Below are 19739 nucleotides of genomic sequence, written 5' to 3' on the forward strand. Positions count from 1 at the left end.
TTCCAGTGATATACGACACTTAAATGGATTGTCCTCATGCATTCACTTTGGAAACGCATTTTAAAATAGATGTCACGTCCTGTTAATGGGGCACGTCATCATCGCGTACATTTTGGAAAAACTCCCTAACGAGACCGTACTGGAGCAGACGGCTGAAAGTAAAATTATTGGCCGCTAGGGTTCAGAATGTCGCTCACCCGAATTTTTCACGCAACTTTTGCTAAATAGAGCTAGTTCTGGTTTGTAATTCATTTTGATACTTCAGATTTGGGTAGTTGACTAAAATAACTTAGTCGTCAGTGTGGTTTTAAGCAGGAAAAACGTATTTGTTTTTCTTAAAGTGCCTTTTTTGGACGGGTGTGTGCGATTGTTTTGTTTTTATGTCACGTGACCTCGACCATGTCGACACAAAATTGAAATAAACCACCCTTTTCTGTCATTATTTAGGACGGATATTTCTCTAATAAAAATATTATAATTGGCCAATTTCTTAGGCATATGATGTAGCGAATTCCCATGAAGATTTAAATTAATTTCAACCAATGGGATAGCAACCACCACCGGAAGATTGCGGAGAAATCGGTAAACTCAACGGAGTTAATTCAGAAAAATACCAAAAAAAATTGTTTGTAGGATATACAATATTTACTCTCTTTATTTCTCATCAAATCAGTATATACTCCCACACACACGTGTATCTTAAGAGCCCCTCCTAAAGGGGGGCTTATTACCAACTCGGCCTACCAACTCGGCCTGGGTTATAAATCATTGGTTTATTGGCATAAGTTTTTCTTATATTTTTTTGTTTTTTGTTGGTATATTTTGGCCTACTATGTATTCATTCCTGTTGGAAATTTGAAGAAAATTTATTGGGATTTGAAGGAGAAATCCATGAAATAACGGCGGCGAGTGTGGAAAAGTCGCGGTAGCACATTCATGACTGTGATTTCATGGATTTATCCTCCAAATCTTGATGAATTCTCTTCAAATTTCCAACAGGAATGAATAAATAGTAGGCCTATATATATAGCAACAAAAAAAAACAATATAAGGAAAACTTATGCCAATAAACCGATGATTTATAACCCAGGCCGAGTTGGTGGGCCGAGTTGGTAATAGGCCGAGTTGCCCCGTAATCATTTAGATCGTTCTATTCCAATACGGAGAACGTGAGTAACATTTTATTCATTGATTTATTTGGATTCGGATAGGCCGATGAGATCTTTGTGAACTTTGTTCGTGTACATATGTTGTCGTATTCGGAATCGTGTATATTCGTATTATTCTAAACCACGTGAATGTGAATGGATTCTGGAAGGATCTATTCAATCGTATCGTAAATGTGGAGCTCGCCAAGCCAGGATCGACAGCAAGTGGACTCATAGAGAATTGAAGAAACCAGGCTGTGGTAAGTTTGTGACATTTTAGTACTTTATAGATACAGTCCTCACATCGCCTTATTGTATGGGAGGTCAATTATAGCTGCGCCCAAAAAACTTGTCGCTGGCTGCATTGAGTACGGGGTGAGTTTTGATCAATCAATCATGCTTTCTGCCAGCTGTAGGCTAATACCGGAAGATGTTGGCTAGAACACCGACCATCCGGCGAAGTAATTATAAAAACAAAAAAAGTGAAGGAACCTTTTTTGCCTGGGTGAGAAAACTTCGTAAAAATTATATACTTTCGATTGTCGGATAATCTATTTCCGGACATTGTCATTTCTCCGCTCTCGTCATAACCCCCCTCCTCCTGCAGGCGAGTCCAGCCCTTCTGATGACCAGACAAAAAATGCCATGAACTTCAGTGACCTGGGTGACCGTTTTTTAGCTGTTCGCAAATCGCGTTGTACTGGGGCACGTCATCGGGGGGGGGGGGGGGGTTCGGGAAGAAGTTTTGATGCACTTCAGCCGACAAGAACGATCAGGGAAATAGAAACATACAAGTACCAGTCGTAGCGATCACATCAGATCGCCGTTATACTCATGTGATCCATCCGTACTGTAAACCCCTTAATTTACACAGGGTTTTTTTTCGCAGAATTTGCAAACAGCCTATATTCGCGAAAATAAAAATCGCGAAAAAAAAATTTTAGATTCGAAAAACTGATCGAAATTTCAAAATCAACAAAAAAATAAAAGCCGTGGATATTTGCTTCAGCAATTTTGGCTGATAAGAAGCACGAACATTTGTCTGTTGACAGTGTGCTGGTTGCTGCAACTCTCTCACGCAAATGACTCACTACAACACTGAAATGCGAATAATATACTTTATTCTTTTTTTCTATATATGATTTACCACCACCCTCGTATTCTACTTTTTGTTATAGATATGCACCACCAACATTGTAGCATTCATTCAATATAATACCATGTTCAAAATATAATAATATGCAGCAAACGACCTATTTCGTCCAATCAAAAGCGTGTACAGAGAATCACCGTATGTGTCATTTTGCTTCTTTGTGATATTTTCAACTGCTACTTTTTTACAATTGATTGCCGCGGCCAATATGGCATGTTTCACTTTATTTTACACCATCAGCATACAACAATCGTTGAGGTGATATAAAGATAACTTCCTTCATTATTACTTGCGAGCAAAAATCACAAGTAGGCCTACTGATGTTCTTACATTGTTTAAGCGCTTCATAATATACAATGTAGCTCTTTTCTGGAAGCACGGGAGGAACAGTGCATGAAGCTGCAACCAGCTGACAGCGTCATCGCTCTGTTGCGCTCAGCAGAGTGAAAAATACATTGTCCATGTTGGCCACGGCATTCTAAACTAAAGGGAGTAGACAGTATTGGGATGACAGTCTGAATAATCTCACCATTTGGGCAACCAAGGAGTGAAGGACAGAAATTCTATACCAAGCCAGCCAATTTGATAGAGCAAGGTGGCCTTCTGGCTATATACGAGGACGGTTCAATAAGTTTTAACAATGGGGCATTTATTTCAAAAGGGGTTATCACAGACTTTGGAAAAAAATTTTGCTCCAATGATGCAACTCTCTTAAGCGCATCTAAAATTATCCCCATACTCCTACAATAACTGGAACTGCAGCTTATTTAGCAGAGGTTGGGTGCAGCCTTTGAATTCTGAAAATCGAAAAGTTTGAAAAACCCTCATAAAATATATTAAAATATATTCCGTTATTTTTCAAAAGCCAATATTTGCACCAGTGAGTAGAAACAAGCATTTATAAAATGTGTAAATATCGGTCACTTGGGCTAACCAGATGTACCATTGTTATTCAATATAATATTGATGACACTTGGCAATGTCGTGAATTCTGGTCGAATTCTTCAAATACGTCAATCATCAGTCTTTAATTACATTTGATCAGCCTCAATCATGCTAGTCGAATGCGTGTTAAGCATTAAATAAAAGCATCCAGATGTACTTTATAGTTGTAACAAGTGGCTTTTGATTCCCAGTTATTTTTAATATCTGATGTTTCATTTAAGTGTTGAATTTGGTGAAATTCTGCTAAAAAAACTCAGTCACAAACAGGTAGTTTATACAAGCCCCCTTGTATGAATTGTGCTAGGGACGAAGAGCCATGAGTAGAAAGTGCTCTGGTATAATGATTAGTATATGCCTGAAGGAAAATATGGTAGTGACTTTTAGATACTGAAAATTTTCATAACAAGTTTGTCAAAAATGCACCACCTGTTTTTAGTCAGAATTCAATTGCCACTCAAGGGTCAACAGATAGCGATAAAACATCAACATTTATGTGAAAGTGGCCACAATATGAAGCGATTTCAGCATGATGCAGGCCCTGGTTTCGCCTCAGCAGCAAAAAGTTATATCAAGTTCTTAAAAATCTTCTTGATCCGCCCTCGTAATACATTGAATAATACCTTGGTCCATATGACATACAAGTAGTGAAGAAAATGTCCGTATTACAAAAGTTGATGACGGAAGTTTGCCTAAAAAAATGAAACGGCCAGGGGCCATTGTACTCACCGAATAGATATTTGGTGCTTTGGAATTCATCCAGGTTAAGAAACATTGTACATGTATAGTATTTAGGTCAAACCAAAGTCGGTATGACATGTGATGTATCGTTGCTTGGAGTAAGTACCATAAGAATATCATCAAAAACAAGTCACTAATAAACGAGATATTGCACTTTTTACCTATTTTAATTTTGGCCTCCTGGTGGCCAAGTTGAGTACCAGATCAGATCGAAATTCAGTGACCTCTGTGACCTTGAAAAGCAGGTCAGATCAAAAACTCATATGATATGCGATGTATCCTTGCTAGGAGAACCTACCATAAAAATGCTATTGAAAACGAATCACTAATAAGCGAGATATCACACTTTCTAGGTTTTCACTTTTGGCCTCCTGGTGGCCAAGTCAAGAATCAGACGGACTGAAATTCAGGGTCAGAGGTCAGCTGACCTAGGGGGTACTTTGTACAAAGTCTTAAGTTCATAGCTTTGGGGGTTAACAAACGTTCCACAGTTATGCTCAAATGGCCAATTTACACGATTTGACCTCTGTGACCTTGACAAGTACGTCAAATCAAAAACCCGTATCATATGTGATGCATCCTTGCTAAGAGTATACCATAAAATTTTTACCAAAAACTAGTCAGTAATAAGCGAGATCATTCATATGGCACTATTCAAATTTTTGGTTTTGGCCCCCTGGTGGCCAAGTTAAGAATCAGACCAGACCGAAAATCAGTGTCACAAGTCATCTGACCTAGGGGGTCATGTGTACAAAGTTTAAAGTTCATAGCTTTAGTGGTTAAGAAACGTGCCATATTTACACACAAACGGCCTCTGTGACCTTGAAAAGTACGCCACATCGACCTGATTTTTTGTCAACATGTAGAGCTACGTAACAGGCGTCTACATACCAAATTTAAAGACTATAGGACAAATAAAGACAAAACGTGCCACTATCAGTGACATTTTAGAGCTTGATCTCTGTGACCTTGGAAAGTAGGTCAAATCAAAAACCCGTATGATATGTGATGTATCCTTGCTAGGGGTACCCACCATGAAATTTTAGCAAAAACAAATCAGTAATAAACGATTTATCGCACTTTTTAAGTTTTTGGTTTTAGCCCCCTGGTAGCCAGGTGAAGAATCAGACCGGACCGAAATTCGCTGCCAGAGGTAATGTGACCTAGGTCATAATGTGTACAAAGTTTCATGTTCATAGCACAAGCGGTTAAGAAACGTGCCACACAGGATACGGACGACGACGGACACAGGGCTATCGTATAGACTCCCCTGACCTTGAGCCAAAAAGGGCTGTGCGGTAGGTCACTTGCCTGAATTCGTCTACCAACTAATCCGTGTTTTACCAAGACCGTTTACTGACAGATTGACAATTAGACAATCAGTAGCGAAAGCAATTCTGACAAGAGAATCCTCACACTGACGCTGAGATAATTTATTGCCAAAAGGCGGCATCATTTACCGGTCAAATACACCAAAAATCTCCAGCCCATGTCAACTTCATCCACAAAAGTTAGTTAATTTGATTTGATTTGATTCAATTTAATTTCATATAAATTATGAGCAACGATACAGACATATTGTATCGGTAACTATTGCAGCCACGCTTTGGCAATAACGTCCTCATTGCTTTTACGCACTCAACGTCTATAAGGTTACATTTAGCAGAAATTGATTTATATATCCATTGAAAAAGTACATGCTTCTCTCTGGAGCACGAGAAATCATTCTCACAATCCCTATTTGTATAACAATATTACACGCTTCTAAAGAGTATACAATTCACACAGTGGCCCAATATGTATCAAAATACGTGACGCAGTACAGCGAAATTAACATAATGTCACAAGTATCTTGTTTAGCAGGATGCAATTGGAAATACAAGTACGTAACTGATTAGCATCAATTCTTTTCCCATCAAATTGTCAAATGTTGGTGAGATCTTTGCACTACCATCTTGCTGTGAACTACAACGGAGATTTATGAAAATAACTTTTAACTCAAAATCGCCTTTCCTGGTCAATGGGTTGTTATGCTGTCCTGCGTCATGTATTAGTTACATGTTCTAGAGTACAAAAAGACATACTGTCCACATAGTTCAAGCATAAAAATCCTAAGATTCTAGAATATAATTAACACACTGGCCCATATGCATTGAATTGTACTCATCGTAGAATTCCATTTTCCACCAATAGTCTTATGGTTTGCGGACTTTTGCTTCTGGTTCAGAGCAACATTTCATTAAAGTGTTCCTTTTGTGAAACGTTCCTCTAAACACAAGGAGATTTTAAAATCAAACCGTATAAACACTTATATAAAAAGTTTCTAGAGGAAAGAAGGATATGTTACCGACATCTGAATAGTCTTATGAGTGAGGTTTCGCTATCCCGTTACACCGAAAACGGTCCTCGTTCCCGTTCTCATTATCGGAAATATCAAAAACGGTTTCGTATTCCCCGTATAGAAATGCATGCAGGCATTCACAACCAAGATTTCGGCCTGTTTTATCATCAGCCCTCTTGGTTTACAAACCAACCTTTCTGGATGTTATTCTGAATCACGGTTCGGCAACCGGGTACCAAGGCCTCGTGGACAAAATCCGGTTACAATATCCAACCTTTGTGTTGCTTCTCGTCAGTTTATCGTGTAAAATAATGTATACCGCACGAATTCCTGGATGTTATTCTGAATCACGGTTCGGCAACTGGGTACCAAGGCCTGGTTGACAAAATCCGGTTTTGAGATCAAGAAAACCAGCTCAGAAATAGATGAAGTCATTCGCATCAGTCGATCAATCTCGGTTGATCGGTTCTTGGAACAGGACAGCAAAAACTCACTATTAGTATTACTGTTGACTTCAGAGGAACGTTTTACAAGTGATCTTATCTGTGTAAAACTTTGCTCTCCGCTAGAATAAGCCGCGCCGAACAATGTATAGGTGCAAGCTTCGAGAGCACAGAAATGGAATACCATTCATACAACGGCCCTTATGCATCAAGATAATAATAAGTTTCTCTAGAGTACAAATAGAAATACAATTCACACAATGCAAGCAAAACATTACGTTTCTATGATACAATACGCATCAGAATATGTGACGCAGCCAGTAAAACATTGCATGTCGATTACCAGGTGAATTTTTGGATACAAATGCACTTGAAAATGGGAACTGCATTACTCAGCATGAATTATTCTCCCATAAAATTATCAATTTTCAAACAAAGACGTCTTTACGTGACACTGAATCTCACGAAATGGAGTTTTCAAAAATAAACTGCAACCCAACTTGTTTTCTGTTCACTTTGACTCGTTTTACTGTCTGGGTCACAAGTTTGTCGAGTTCAAAAATAAAGCACGCACTGATTGAGCCTAAATATCAAGCTTCACAAGCGTATATAAGAAAAACATCTCTCCCATTGTCCATTCCGTATGCCTAACATATCAAGCTTCACAAGCATATATAAGAAATACATCTCTCCCATTGTCCATTATGTATGCCTAACATATCAAGCTTCACAAGCATGTATAAGAAATACATCTTTCCCATTGTCCATTCTGTATGCCTTAAACATAAAAAAGTACATGCTTCTCTCTAGAGCACGAGAAATCATTCTCACAATCCCTATTTGTATAACAATATTACACGCTTCTAAAGAGTATACAATTCACACATTGGCCCAATATGTATCAAAATACGTGACGCAGTATACAGCAAAATTAACATAATGTCACAAGTATCTTGTTTAGAGGATGCAATTGGAAATACAAGTACGTAACTGATTAGCATCAATTCTTTTCCCATCAAATTGTCAAATGTTGGTGAGATCTTTGCACTACCATCTTGCTGTGAACTACAACGGAGATTTATGAAAATAACTTTTAACTCAAAATCGCCTTTCCTGGTCAATGGGTTGTTATGCTGTCCTGCGTCATGTATTAGTTACATGTTCTAGAGTACAAAAAGACATACTGTCCACATAGTTCAAGCATAAAAATCCTAAGATTCTAGAATATAATTAACACACTGGCCCATATGCATTGAATTGTACTCATCGTAGAATTCCATTTTCCACCAATAGTCTTATGGTTTGCGGACTTTTGCTTCTGGTTCAGAGCAACATTTCATTAAAGTGTTCCTTTTGTGAAACGTTCCTCTAAACACAAGGGGATTTTAAAATCAAACCGTATAAACACTTATATAAAAAGTTTCTAGAGGAAAGAAGGATACCGACATCTGAATAGTCTTATGAGTGAGGTTTCGCTATCCCGTTACACTGAAAACGGTCCTCGTTCCCGTTCTCATTATCGGAAATATCAAAAAAGATTTCCTATTCCCCGTATAAAAATGCATGCATGCATTCACAACCAAGATTTCGGCCTGTTTTATCATCAGCCCTCTTGGTTTACAAACCAAACTTTCTGGATGTTATTCTTAATCACGGTTCGGCAACTGGGTACCAAGGCCTGGTGGACGAAATCCGGTTTTGAGATCGAGAAAACCAGCTCAGAAATTGATGAAGTTATTCGCATCAGTCGATCAATCTCGGTTGATCGGTTCATGGAACGAGATAGCAAAAACTCACTATTACTGTTGACTTCAGAGGAACGTTTTACAAGTGATCTTATCTGTGTAAAACTTTGCTCTCCGCTAGAATAAGCCGCGCCGAACAATGTATAGGTGCAAGCTTCGAGAGCATAGAAATGGAATACCATTCATACAACGGCCCTAATGCATCAAGATAATAATAAGTTTCTCTAGAGTACAAATAGAAATACAATTCACACAATGCAAGCAAAACATTACGTTTCTATGATACAATACGCATCAGAATATGTGACGCAGCCAGTAAAACATTGCATGTCGATTACCAGGTGAATTTTTGGATACAAATGCACTTGAAAATGGGAACTGCATTACTCAGCATGAATTATTCTCCCATAAAATTATCAATTTTCAAACAAAGACGTCTTCACGTGACACTGAATCTCACGAAATGGAGTTTTCAAAAATAAACTGCAACCCAACTTGTTTTCTGTTCACTTTGACTCGTTTTACTGTCTGGGTCACAAGTTTGTCGAGTTCAAAAATAAAGCACGCACTGATTGAGCCTAAATATCAAGCTTCACAAGCGTATATAAGAAAAACATCTCTCCCATTGTCCATTCCGTATGCCTAACATATGAAGCTTCACAAGCATACATAAGAAATACATCTCTCCCATTGTCCATTATGTATGCCTAAAATATCAAGCTTCACAAGCATGTATAAGAAATACATATTTCCCATTGTCCATTCTGTATGCCTTAAACATCAAAAAGTACATGCTTCTCTCTAGAGCACGAGAAATCATTCTCACAATCCCTATTTGTATAACAATATTACACGCTTCTAAAGAGTATACAATTAACACAGTGGCCCAATATGTATCAAAATACGTGACGCAGTATACAGCAAAATTAACATAATGTCACAAGTATCTTGTTTAGCAGGATGCAATTGGAAATATATGTACGTAACTGATAAGCATCAATTCGTTTCCCATCAAATTGTCAAATGTTAAGCTGGTGAGATCTTTGCACTACCATCTTGGTCGTGAACTACAACGGAGATTTATGAAAAGAACTTTTAACTCAAAATCGCCTTTCCTGGTCAATGTGTTGTTATGCTGTCCTGCGTCATGTATTAGTTACATGTTCTAGAGTACAAAAAGACATACTGTCCACATAGTTCAAGCATAAAAATCCTAAGATTCTAGAATATAATTAACACAATGGCCCATATGCATTGAATTGTACTCATTGTAGAATTCCATTTTCCACCAATAGTCTTATGGTTTGCGGACTTTTGCTTCTGGTTCAGATCAACATTTCATTAAAGTGTTCCTTTTGTGAAACGTTCCTCTAAACACAAGAAGATTTTAAAATCAAACCGTATAAATTCTTATAAAAAGTTTCTAGAGGAAAGAAGGATATGTTACCGACATCTGAATAGTCTTATGAGTGAGGTTTCGCTATCCCGTTACACCGAAAACGGTCCTCGTTCCCGTTCTCATTATCAGAAATATCAAAAACGGTTTCGTATTCCCCGTATAGAAATGCATGCAGGCATTCACAACCAAGATTTCGGCCTGTTTTATCATCAGCCCTCTTGGTTTACAAACCAACCTTTCTGGATGTTATTCTGAATCACGGTTCGGTAACCGGGTACCAAGGCCTGGTGGACAAAATCCGGTTACAAGATCCAACCTTTGTGTTGCTTCTCGCCAGTTTATCGTGTAAAAGAATGTATACCGCACGAATTTCTGGATGTTATTCTGAATCACGGTTCGGCAACTGGGTACCAAGGCCTGGTTGACAAAATCCGGTTACAAGATCCAACCTTTGTGTTATTTCTCGCCAGTTTATCGTGTAAAAGAATGTATACCGCACGAATTTCTGGATGTTATTCTGAATCACGGTTCGGCAACTGGGTACCAAGGCCTGGTGGACAAAATCCGGTTTTGAGATGGAGAAAACCAGCTCAGAAATTGATGAAGTTATTCGCATCAGTCGCTCAATCTCGGTTGATCGGTTCATGGAACGAGATAGCAAAAACTCACTATACTGTTGACTTCAGAGGAACGTTTTACAAGTGATCTTATTTGTGTAAAACTTTGCTCTCCGCTAGAATAAGCCGCGCCGAACAATGTTTAGGTGCAAGCTTCGAGAGCACAGAAATGGAATACCATTCATACAACGGCCCTTATGCATCAAGATAATAATAAGTTTCTCTAGAGTACAAATAGAAATACAATTCACACAATGCAAGCAAAACATTACGTTTCTATGATACAATACGCATCAGAATATGTGACGCAGCCAGTAAAACATTGCATGTCGATTACCAGGTGAATTTTTGGATACAAATGCACTTGAAAATGGGAACTGCATTACTCAGCATGAATTATTCTCACCAAAAAGTATCAATTTTCAAGCAAAGACGTCTTCACGTCACTCTGAATCTCACGAAATGGAGTTTTCAAAAAGAAACTGCAACCAAAAATTTGTTTTCTCTTCGCTTTGACTCGTTTTACTGTCTGGGTCACAAGTTTGTCGAGTTCAAAAATAATGCACACACTGATTAGGCCTAAAATATCAAGCTTCACGAGCGTATAAGAAATACAGTTCTATCATTGTTAATACCGTATGCGTAAAACATCAAGCTTGACGTCCATTCACGATCATAAGATATACAGTTCTATCGTTGTTAATACCGTATGCCTAAAATATCAAGCTTGACGTCCATTCACGATAATAAGAAATACAGTTCTATCATTGTTAATACCGTATGCCTAAAATATCAAGCTTCACGACTATTCATGATCATAAGAAATACAGTTCTATCATCGTTAATACCGTATGCCTAAAATATCAAGCTTGACGTCCATTCACGATCATAAGAAATACAGTTCTATCATTGTTGATACCGTATGCCTAAAATATCAAGCTTAACGTCCATTCACGATCATAAGAAATACAGTTCTATCATTGTTGATACCGTATGCCTAAAATATCAAGCTTGACGTCCATTCACGATCATAAGAAGTACAGTTCTATCATTGTTAATACCGTATGCCTAAAATATCAAGCTTAACGTCCATTCACGATCATAAGAAATACAGTTCTATCATTGTTGATACCGTATGCCTAAAACATCAAGCTTGACGTCCATTCACGATCATAAGAAATACAGTTCTCTCGTGGCCCATACCTTCATGACCTTGTGCCTTAAACATCAAGCCTCTCGAGCATACATATAAGAAATACAGTTCTGTCATTGTCTATAACTAATGTCTAAAATATAAAGCTTATATAAGATATACAGTTTGCTCATTGCTAATACCGTATGCCTAAAGTACATCTTGCTTCTAGAGTATATGAAATATGATGCAGTACAATACATACAACACTGCTGATACAATATGAATGGGTTAGGGCAGGTTTCAACTATCTGTTTCGTGTGGTGCAGCAGTCAATGCACACTCCTCACCCGACACTTGGTTAACATCTAAACATGATTTTGTTTGTTAGGATTCGACATTATCATGACCCAGGATAACATACTGTTCGCAACAAAATCATCTGTTCTCTAATCCCGCGATGGCAGGGTTCGTTGATTCACATTTACCCATGTGAATCACTACCACCAGTGCGCGACGTCAATATTGATCACTTAAACAACTCGGAGGGACCAATAGTAATAATGCTGAAATATACAGCGATATGATACTCATTTTTTCATTTGCGAAGCAATGCTAAAATCGGACCTTGAAATGTCTCTGGCAGAGTCGGGCAATATTTTTGAGGGTCATTTCACAACATTTCGTTGCTCGCCAGAACATCGAAATGCCTTAGATACGATCGACAGAAAATCAAAACACGTATAGTTTCAATCGGTCTGCGTTATCGACGATTTGATGCCTAGAAATAGTCGGTAGAAATGTTCTCGAGGAATCGACGTCAATTCTAAAATTTCGGCGTCAATTCGACGTCGATCTGGCGTTGATTCATGACCTGGGATGGAAGCATAGAAGCTCGCAATGACCACTGCACCACGGAAACAACCATTTGGCCAAAGTTGGTAAAATGGAACAATTCTTTGGCTTCAATAAAACAAACACAGTTGAAAATACGCATAGTGTAACCTTGGAAAACTTGGAAACATTTAACATGTCGTTATCACTTTGGGATATTGAGTTACCGCTGGAATAGGCTGCTTATGTGCACAGAACTCATGAAAACCATCACATCACCCTATCTGATGTTTTCGACTATAAAATACACTACGAACTTTATTTAAAAGGAAGTCCTTGTGACTTGTACACCAAATAATTTCGAGGAAAAATATCTTTAAAATCGTAGCCCTTTCTCCCTTTTCTCCACATTCTAGTCGCCTACACTTGCCAGAGCACGTCTCATAATGTATAATAGTATTACACTGGAGTATGAATAGAAATTCAATATAACATAAGTTTCTTGGGTACAAAAAGAAATCAAATTCAGCTTTGACATATAATGACACTGTAACTGTACAATATGGCCTGGCTCTTTATTTTTGCGAATTCGGATGTAATCTCGTTTAATTAGTGAAACTAAAAATTTGCAAAAATCTATTTTTATCGGAAAAACTGAAATAAAATCGTCTACTCTTCTGCCAAAAAGTCCTCGAAAAACAAGTTCTTAGTTTTTCATTTCGTGAATCGCAAAAATATAGAGGCAAGCACATTTATAGGTTTACAATCTGTGTTAAAACATGAGACCCAGTGCGTCTATATGCTACAGTTATTACATTACAATTCGCCTCTTTCTGATCTGTGCGCACCTTTGAGGCTGAGCATCTTTTGGGGAAACTAGCCGACTTATATAGCGTTTGATGTATCCGAATTATGTGCCCTAACCTTATACCATCCATTAGCATGTTTGAAAAATAATATGGAACGAATTACCTTCTTTGTTTGTCTCGTTATGCACTGTCAGAAGAAGGGATACTGGCATATTCACCATCGGCTGCCGAGGTATACCTGCATTTCCACATTCGACTAAAGCAAGACCAGCAATTCCACTGTCGGCAGCAGTTATCAGTATTTCCACTGTTGGCTGAAGAAGAACCAGCATTTCCACTGTCGACTGAAGAGATACCTTCATTTCCACTGTAGGCTGAAGGGGTACCTGTTTTTCCACTGTCAGCTGAAGAGAGACCAGCTTTTCCACTAGCGGCTGAAGTGATACCAGCGACTGAAACGCAAAGCAAGTAAACATCATACCAGTTTGTATTTCATATGGTTTAAATAATGGAGAAGCACGATTCACTCACAAATACTTTACAAAATCAAGTTGATAATCCGTATGATGGAATCAGATATTAATTTGATAACGAAATAATTTTCAATTTGGGAACGGAGATTTCAGCGTGAATGTTGTAATGTTGAGGCAACTGTGTAAAGGATGCTGAAGGTCTACATTTGATGGACAATTGAAAAGAAAATACTTTAATATTTGTTAACAGTGGCTTCAGGGCCACGTCAAAACAGAGTATACAGAGGGTCAGCAGCCGATATCGGTAACATAATAAATATGGGAAATCCCCACCATCGCAGGGCAGTTATATTTAAAGGTTACCACCCTTCGTCAGTGCTGCAAAATCCGCGTCGAGTGCGAAATATACAACGTTTACCTAATAAAAAATGGCCAGGGCCATTGTGCTCACCTCATGTGGAGGAAAGATGGATAAAGAGCATGGTATTGTGTCATGTAGTGTTAGGTTTGATGTAGGTCCAAGCAATTACAATTTCCCCAAAATGGCCAATTTACAGTACATTCGACCTCTGTGACCTTGAAAAGTAGGTCAAATCAAAGAAGACCCGGGTGATACATTGAATGGTTGTTAGAATTAGATGTACCTATGATATAAAATTGGTGCCAATCGGGCAAGTCATTACTAGGAGTAATGGCATTTTGATGAATTTAGGATTTGGCCCCCTCCCTGGAGGCCAAACGGCAAATCAGATCGCACCAAACTTCGGTACCTGAGATCACCTGACCAAGGGGTACATGTGTACTTAATTTGTGACCAATAGTCATTGCAGTTAAGAAACGTGCCATAGTTACGTCCTGACGGCGAATTTACGTCATTTGACCTCTGTGACCTTGACAAGAAGGTCAAATTAAAAACCTGTGTGACATATACTGTATGGCGGTTAGATGTACCCATGATATCAAATTGGTGGCAATCGGGCAAGAAGTTAAGGAATAATCACATTTTTAAGGTTTTTGGATTTTTTCCCCCTGGTGGTCAAGTGGTGAATCATATTGGACCAAACTTCGGTCCCTGAGATCACCTGACTAAGGGGTAAATGTGTACCAAATTTGGTATCAATAGTCATTGCAGTTTAGAAACGTGCCATCGTTACATCCTAACGGCCAATTTACACCATTTGACCTCTGTGACCTTGAAAAGGAGGTCAAATCAAAAACCCGGAGGATATATGATGCACCTTTGCTAGAAGTACGTACCATATTTTTTTCAAAATTTCCCGACTACTATTAAGGGAGATATTGCATATTTTCACTTTTAACGTTTGGCCCCCTGGTGGCCAAACCATGAAACGAATCGGACTGAAACTTGGTCTCCAAGGTGTCATTACATAAGGGTACATGTGTACCAAGTTTCAACTCAATAGCTCTAACAGTTACGAAACGTGCCCTGCTAACGGACGACGGACGACGACGACGGACGACGGATGCCACGGTATGGGATAAGCTCACCTCTGCTAAGAGGTGAGCTAAATATGGTGAAATATGAAGGCTATCCATAGTGGCCTACTGGACTTTTCGCAAAGAAAGCAGCCAAGGTATATTTTCCTATATACAATACACAGCCTGGTCATCCTAGGGTCATGCTTACATGGGGAGTTATCATTGCAAAAAAAGGCCAAACGCAAGCTTGAGTCAAGCAGCACACATAAGTCGAGCACATACAAGCCATGACACAGAACACATTAGGTTTTATAATATGGATTGGCAGTCGAAGCGAAGGCATACTTTATTTAGTTGCAGGTGATTCACTGCCAGATAAAGGGATTATTATCTTGTCACAATATGGTATAGTTTGGAATATGAATTTGGCCAAGTTCATGGGGATGGATAGGTGGCGCCAGCATCTAACCAAGCATATATTTGCCTTGGCCATAGAGGAACCTACCCGTGCAAATCACTGGCAGTTAAAGGGTCTAGCATGTGACATAAGGGTAGTTTGGAATATCAATTTCGCCTGGTTCATGGGGATCGATAGGAGGCGCCAGCATCTAACTAAGCATACATTTGCCGCTATGATCATGAATAGAGGGGCTAAAGTGCAAATCACTGGGACTATTATCTTGCGACGTGGGGATGGATAGGTGGCGCCAGCGTGGCAGATGGAAGATATATATGTTACGTATTGAAGTACACAGGGGGCTCAAATCTGCACCACACAAAAGAGTACATCTCAAGATAAACCATGACCAAAGCACTATCCACTGGAGGTATTCTGTGGCCGTGTTAGCCCCTGGTTTAATTTATTAGGAACAGAACTTGAAGCGGTCGAATATAATGGTCGCTCCCCCATTGCGCTTGTTGCGTTGCGTTGCTTACTTTGCGCAAAGTCCAGTAAGCCTTTCATCAAATGCAAAATGGCCAAGCGTGAGATGTTATGTCTTGTACTCTCATCAGTGAGTGAAAGTCGATTACTTAGAGACAGTGAACATGGCCAGGCTTGGAGATTTGGGAATTCACGACAATACAGTGCAGTGCAGACCATATATTTACTCAAGAAAAATCCATATTATATTCAACATTTACGATATTACCATGCACTGGGGAGGAAAGAAAGGAAAGAATTCGAATTATGTCAAGAAGTTCTATTTAGCGTATTTTATTAAAATAGGTATTATTAGCGTATTTTATCAAAATACGCAAAATAGAACTTCTTGACATGATTCTGGTTCTTTTCTCCTTTTCCACTCTTTCGATCGGCGTGGCCTAGCGGTCTCGGGTATCCAAAACGACTAATTTTAAGCTTTGGAGAACTTTTGTTTTGTAAAATTGGATGAAATTCGAAGCAACCTAACGTGTATGCTATGTTGTATGTGTAAAGTGTGTAGTAAATATCTAACTGTCACTGGCTCATCAATTGTGAATCTCAATTCAATGAATTACTAGAGTACAAGATGAAATATAATGATTCATTAGCCCAGCGCATGATCCATACATGACCTCCAGAAAGCTCTCCACTGGTTGCAATGGTTGATAGGGTGAGGGATGAGGCCGGTCCACTGCGTCCGGACTGTAAGTATATTATGCTCGGGTTGCTCAGGAAGGGCTCACTGGGGCAAATCTCTTTGCTTTTGCTTTAAATGACTGCACCCTCTCTTCCACCAGGTCTGCTGAATGAGCATGCACAGAGGGAAAAACCATCGTGGCGCACTGAATAACCACAGGTGGCCAATAAGTTTTATTTTTGATTAATTCCTTTCTGTAACAAAATCAAGAAGAATTCACACCAAGGCGTCCAAAATATACCACGGGATAGAATAATTCCGACCAATTACAACTCATTGACCGATTTAAAGGGAAACGGTATTAGCCAATATGCATCGTAGTCAGACAGGGGGGTGGGCGGAAATGAAAATACTACCGTTTTAAGTTGAACAACTTTTTAAATGTAGATTTGCCGTGATTGCCGTGGCCAAAATGGCGTGTATTACTTTATTTCAAACAAAACATCACAAAGGAAGTGTTGATGATAGCTGGCTTTCTTAATCATCGTTTGCAAGGAACGATTGTATACCTTCGTTCACCTGGTTGCAAATCTCAAATAGAGTCTTACAAAAGTATTTATTGATATGTTATTAAATTTTTACACATGTACAAGTCATGTACATTCTTCAAGAACCTTGAAAAAATCTGAACCAAATAATCTTACAAGAATCTTGTAACCCATGTACATGTTCATGTACACAGAAACGAATACGATCTTCACTAAGAATCTTTTAAAAAGAATCGTATCTGGATTTTTGACATGGACACTTACACTGTTGAAATATTTCAAAATCGTTCTTTTCTGAAAGCATGTACTCAAACAAAAGTGTCTAGTGTTGGCATTATAAAAATCTAAACGGACCATTATAGGTCACAGAACCCCAATATCCCCAATCCTCGTAGATCCAGAGTCAGTTGTATCCTCCTCCCCTTACTGACACTGGAATAAATCGATTGTATTTGCGGGGAGAGGCAGACAAATCTGATCCGCCCAAGGAAAACGGCTCCTACATCATTCCTTGAAACTCAGTCACTATTGAAAACAATCGCCGTATCTAAAACGTGCTCTTAATCATTGGCTGAAATTTCAAAAGCATGGGACGCATGTGCGGAATTTTTTGATATTACACGAATATTTTGATATTACACGACAATTTTTGTAAGCAGCAAGCATCCTCCCCGCCTTCGGCCCGGGATCGATAAAAAGTAGATAAATGCTCAGAAAAGAACAATATGACTTCTTGAGTAACTAAACAGCAGTTGGTATTCACTGTGTTCATTTGAAATGTGGTTTTGAGACACGGATGGTACACATTTATCATCGAACGGCGGGTGTGTTGTGATATCAGTAAACAATTCTGTATCACTTTTTTTCAAACAAAACATCATTAAGCAAGTGTTGATGATAGCTGGCTTTCTTAATTATCATTTGCAAGGAAAGAATGCATGAACCTTCGTTCACCTGGTTGCAAATCTCTGCATAATTTCGTCCGCACATGCAACAAAAGCAAATGAATAAGCGATCAATGTGCATATTTTAGTATAGTCTTATAGTATAGCAGTCTTTAAAACTCAGTAAAATAAAAAAAATACAGATTATCTCGCATGTAATTGTTTCATAAATATTTGATAATCGACACTTTCGCCTGTGTATAATGTCGTTGAACGGGCATATAATTATGTCATCTAGTGTCCATTTCGTCTACTTTCTCACAATAGACAGTCCTGTGGTGACTCAGAGACTTTTTCCTCATTTTGGCAACAACATCAGAAGTATCACTTCTTGACCTACGCCGTTTTAGGAGTTGCATATACATTGTAGTAAGATATACCTGCAGTTTCCAAGTCATCCGATGAAGAAGAATCATCTGAATTATAACTTCCATGGTAAAGATCTGAAATGAAAAATACTACCGATTAAAGTTGAATAACTTTTTTAATGAAGATTTGCCGTGATTGCCGTGGCCCAAATGGCGTGTATCACTTTATTTCAAACAAAGCATTATAAAGCAAGTGTTGATGATAGCTGGCTTTCTAAATTATCATTTGCAAGGAATGATTGCATGTACCTTCGTTCACCTGGTTGCAAATCTCTGCATAATTTCGTCCGCCCATGCAACAATATCAAATGAATAAGCGATCAATGTGCTTATTTTAGTAGAGCCTTATAGTATAGCAGTCTTCAAAACTCAGTAAAATAAAATAAAAAAGATTATCTCGCATATAATTGTTTCATATAGATTTGATAATCGACAATTTCGCCTGTGTATAATGTCATTGAACGGGCATATAATTATGTCATCTAGTGTCCATTTCGTCTACTTTCTCACAAAAGACAGTCCTATGGAGAATCAGAGACTTTTTCCTCATTTTGGCAACAACATCAGAAGTATCACTTTTTGACCTACGCCGTTTTAGGTGTTGCATTGAGTAAGATGTACCTGCAGTTTCCAAGCCACCGAAAGAAGAAACAGGATGTAAATAATGACTTCCACCGCCAACAACTGAAATGAAAATGCTATCGTTTTAAGTTGAACAACTTTTTTAATGTATATTTGCTGTGATCAAAATGGCGTGTATCACTTAATTTCAAACAAAACATCATAAAGCAAGTATTGATGATAGCTGGCTTTCTTAATTATCATTTGCAAGGAATGATTGCATGTACCTTCGTTCACCTGGTTGCAAATCTCTGCATGATTTTGTCCGCACATGCAAAAATAGCAAATGAACAAGCGATCAATGTGCATATTTTAGTATAGTCTGATAGTGTAGCAGTCTTCAAAACTCAGTAAAATAAAAACATACAGATTATCTCGCATGTAATTGTTTTATATAGATTTGATAATCGACAATTTCGCCTGTGTATAATGTCGATGAACGGGCATATAATTATGTCCTCTAGTGTCCATTTCGTCTA

The 19739-nt window shown here is 38.5% G+C and overlaps 2 protein-coding genes across 7 annotated transcripts in view; one reads left to right on the plus strand and one right to left on the minus strand.

Annotated features, from left to right (window-relative positions):
• Window positions 1–1004: 1004 nt before the first annotated feature.
• LOC135498884 (uncharacterized) overlaps window positions 1005–19739 on the plus strand; it is a 500658-nt gene continuing 481923 nt past the window's right edge. For all 6 annotated transcript variants that reach the window (XM_064789395.1, XM_064789393.1, XM_064789396.1 and 3 more), the window contains exon 1: window positions 1005–1408. The gene's annotated coding sequence lies outside the window, so the exon portion shown is untranslated. The remainder of the gene's footprint in view (window positions 1409–19739) is intronic.
• LOC135499187 (ovarian-specific serine/threonine-protein kinase Lok-like) overlaps window positions 6738–19739 on the minus strand; it is a 90183-nt gene continuing 77181 nt past the window's right edge. The window contains exons 16-18 of the mRNA XM_064789852.1: window positions 19261–19323; window positions 18652–18714; window positions 6738–13756 (exon numbers count right to left, since the gene is read on the minus strand). Of these exons, the coding sequence (XP_064645922.1) occupies window positions 13485–13756; window positions 18652–18714; window positions 19261–19323 (398 nt within the window). The 3' untranslated portion in view covers window positions 6738–13484. The remainder of the gene's footprint in view (window positions 13757–18651; window positions 18715–19260; window positions 19324–19739) is intronic.

The sequence above is a fragment of the Lineus longissimus genome, chromosome 14, assembly GCF_910592395.1.
Source record: "Lineus longissimus chromosome 14, tnLinLong1.2, whole genome shotgun sequence".
Lineage (NCBI taxonomy): Eukaryota > Metazoa > Nemertea > Pilidiophora > Heteronemertea > Lineidae > Lineus > Lineus longissimus.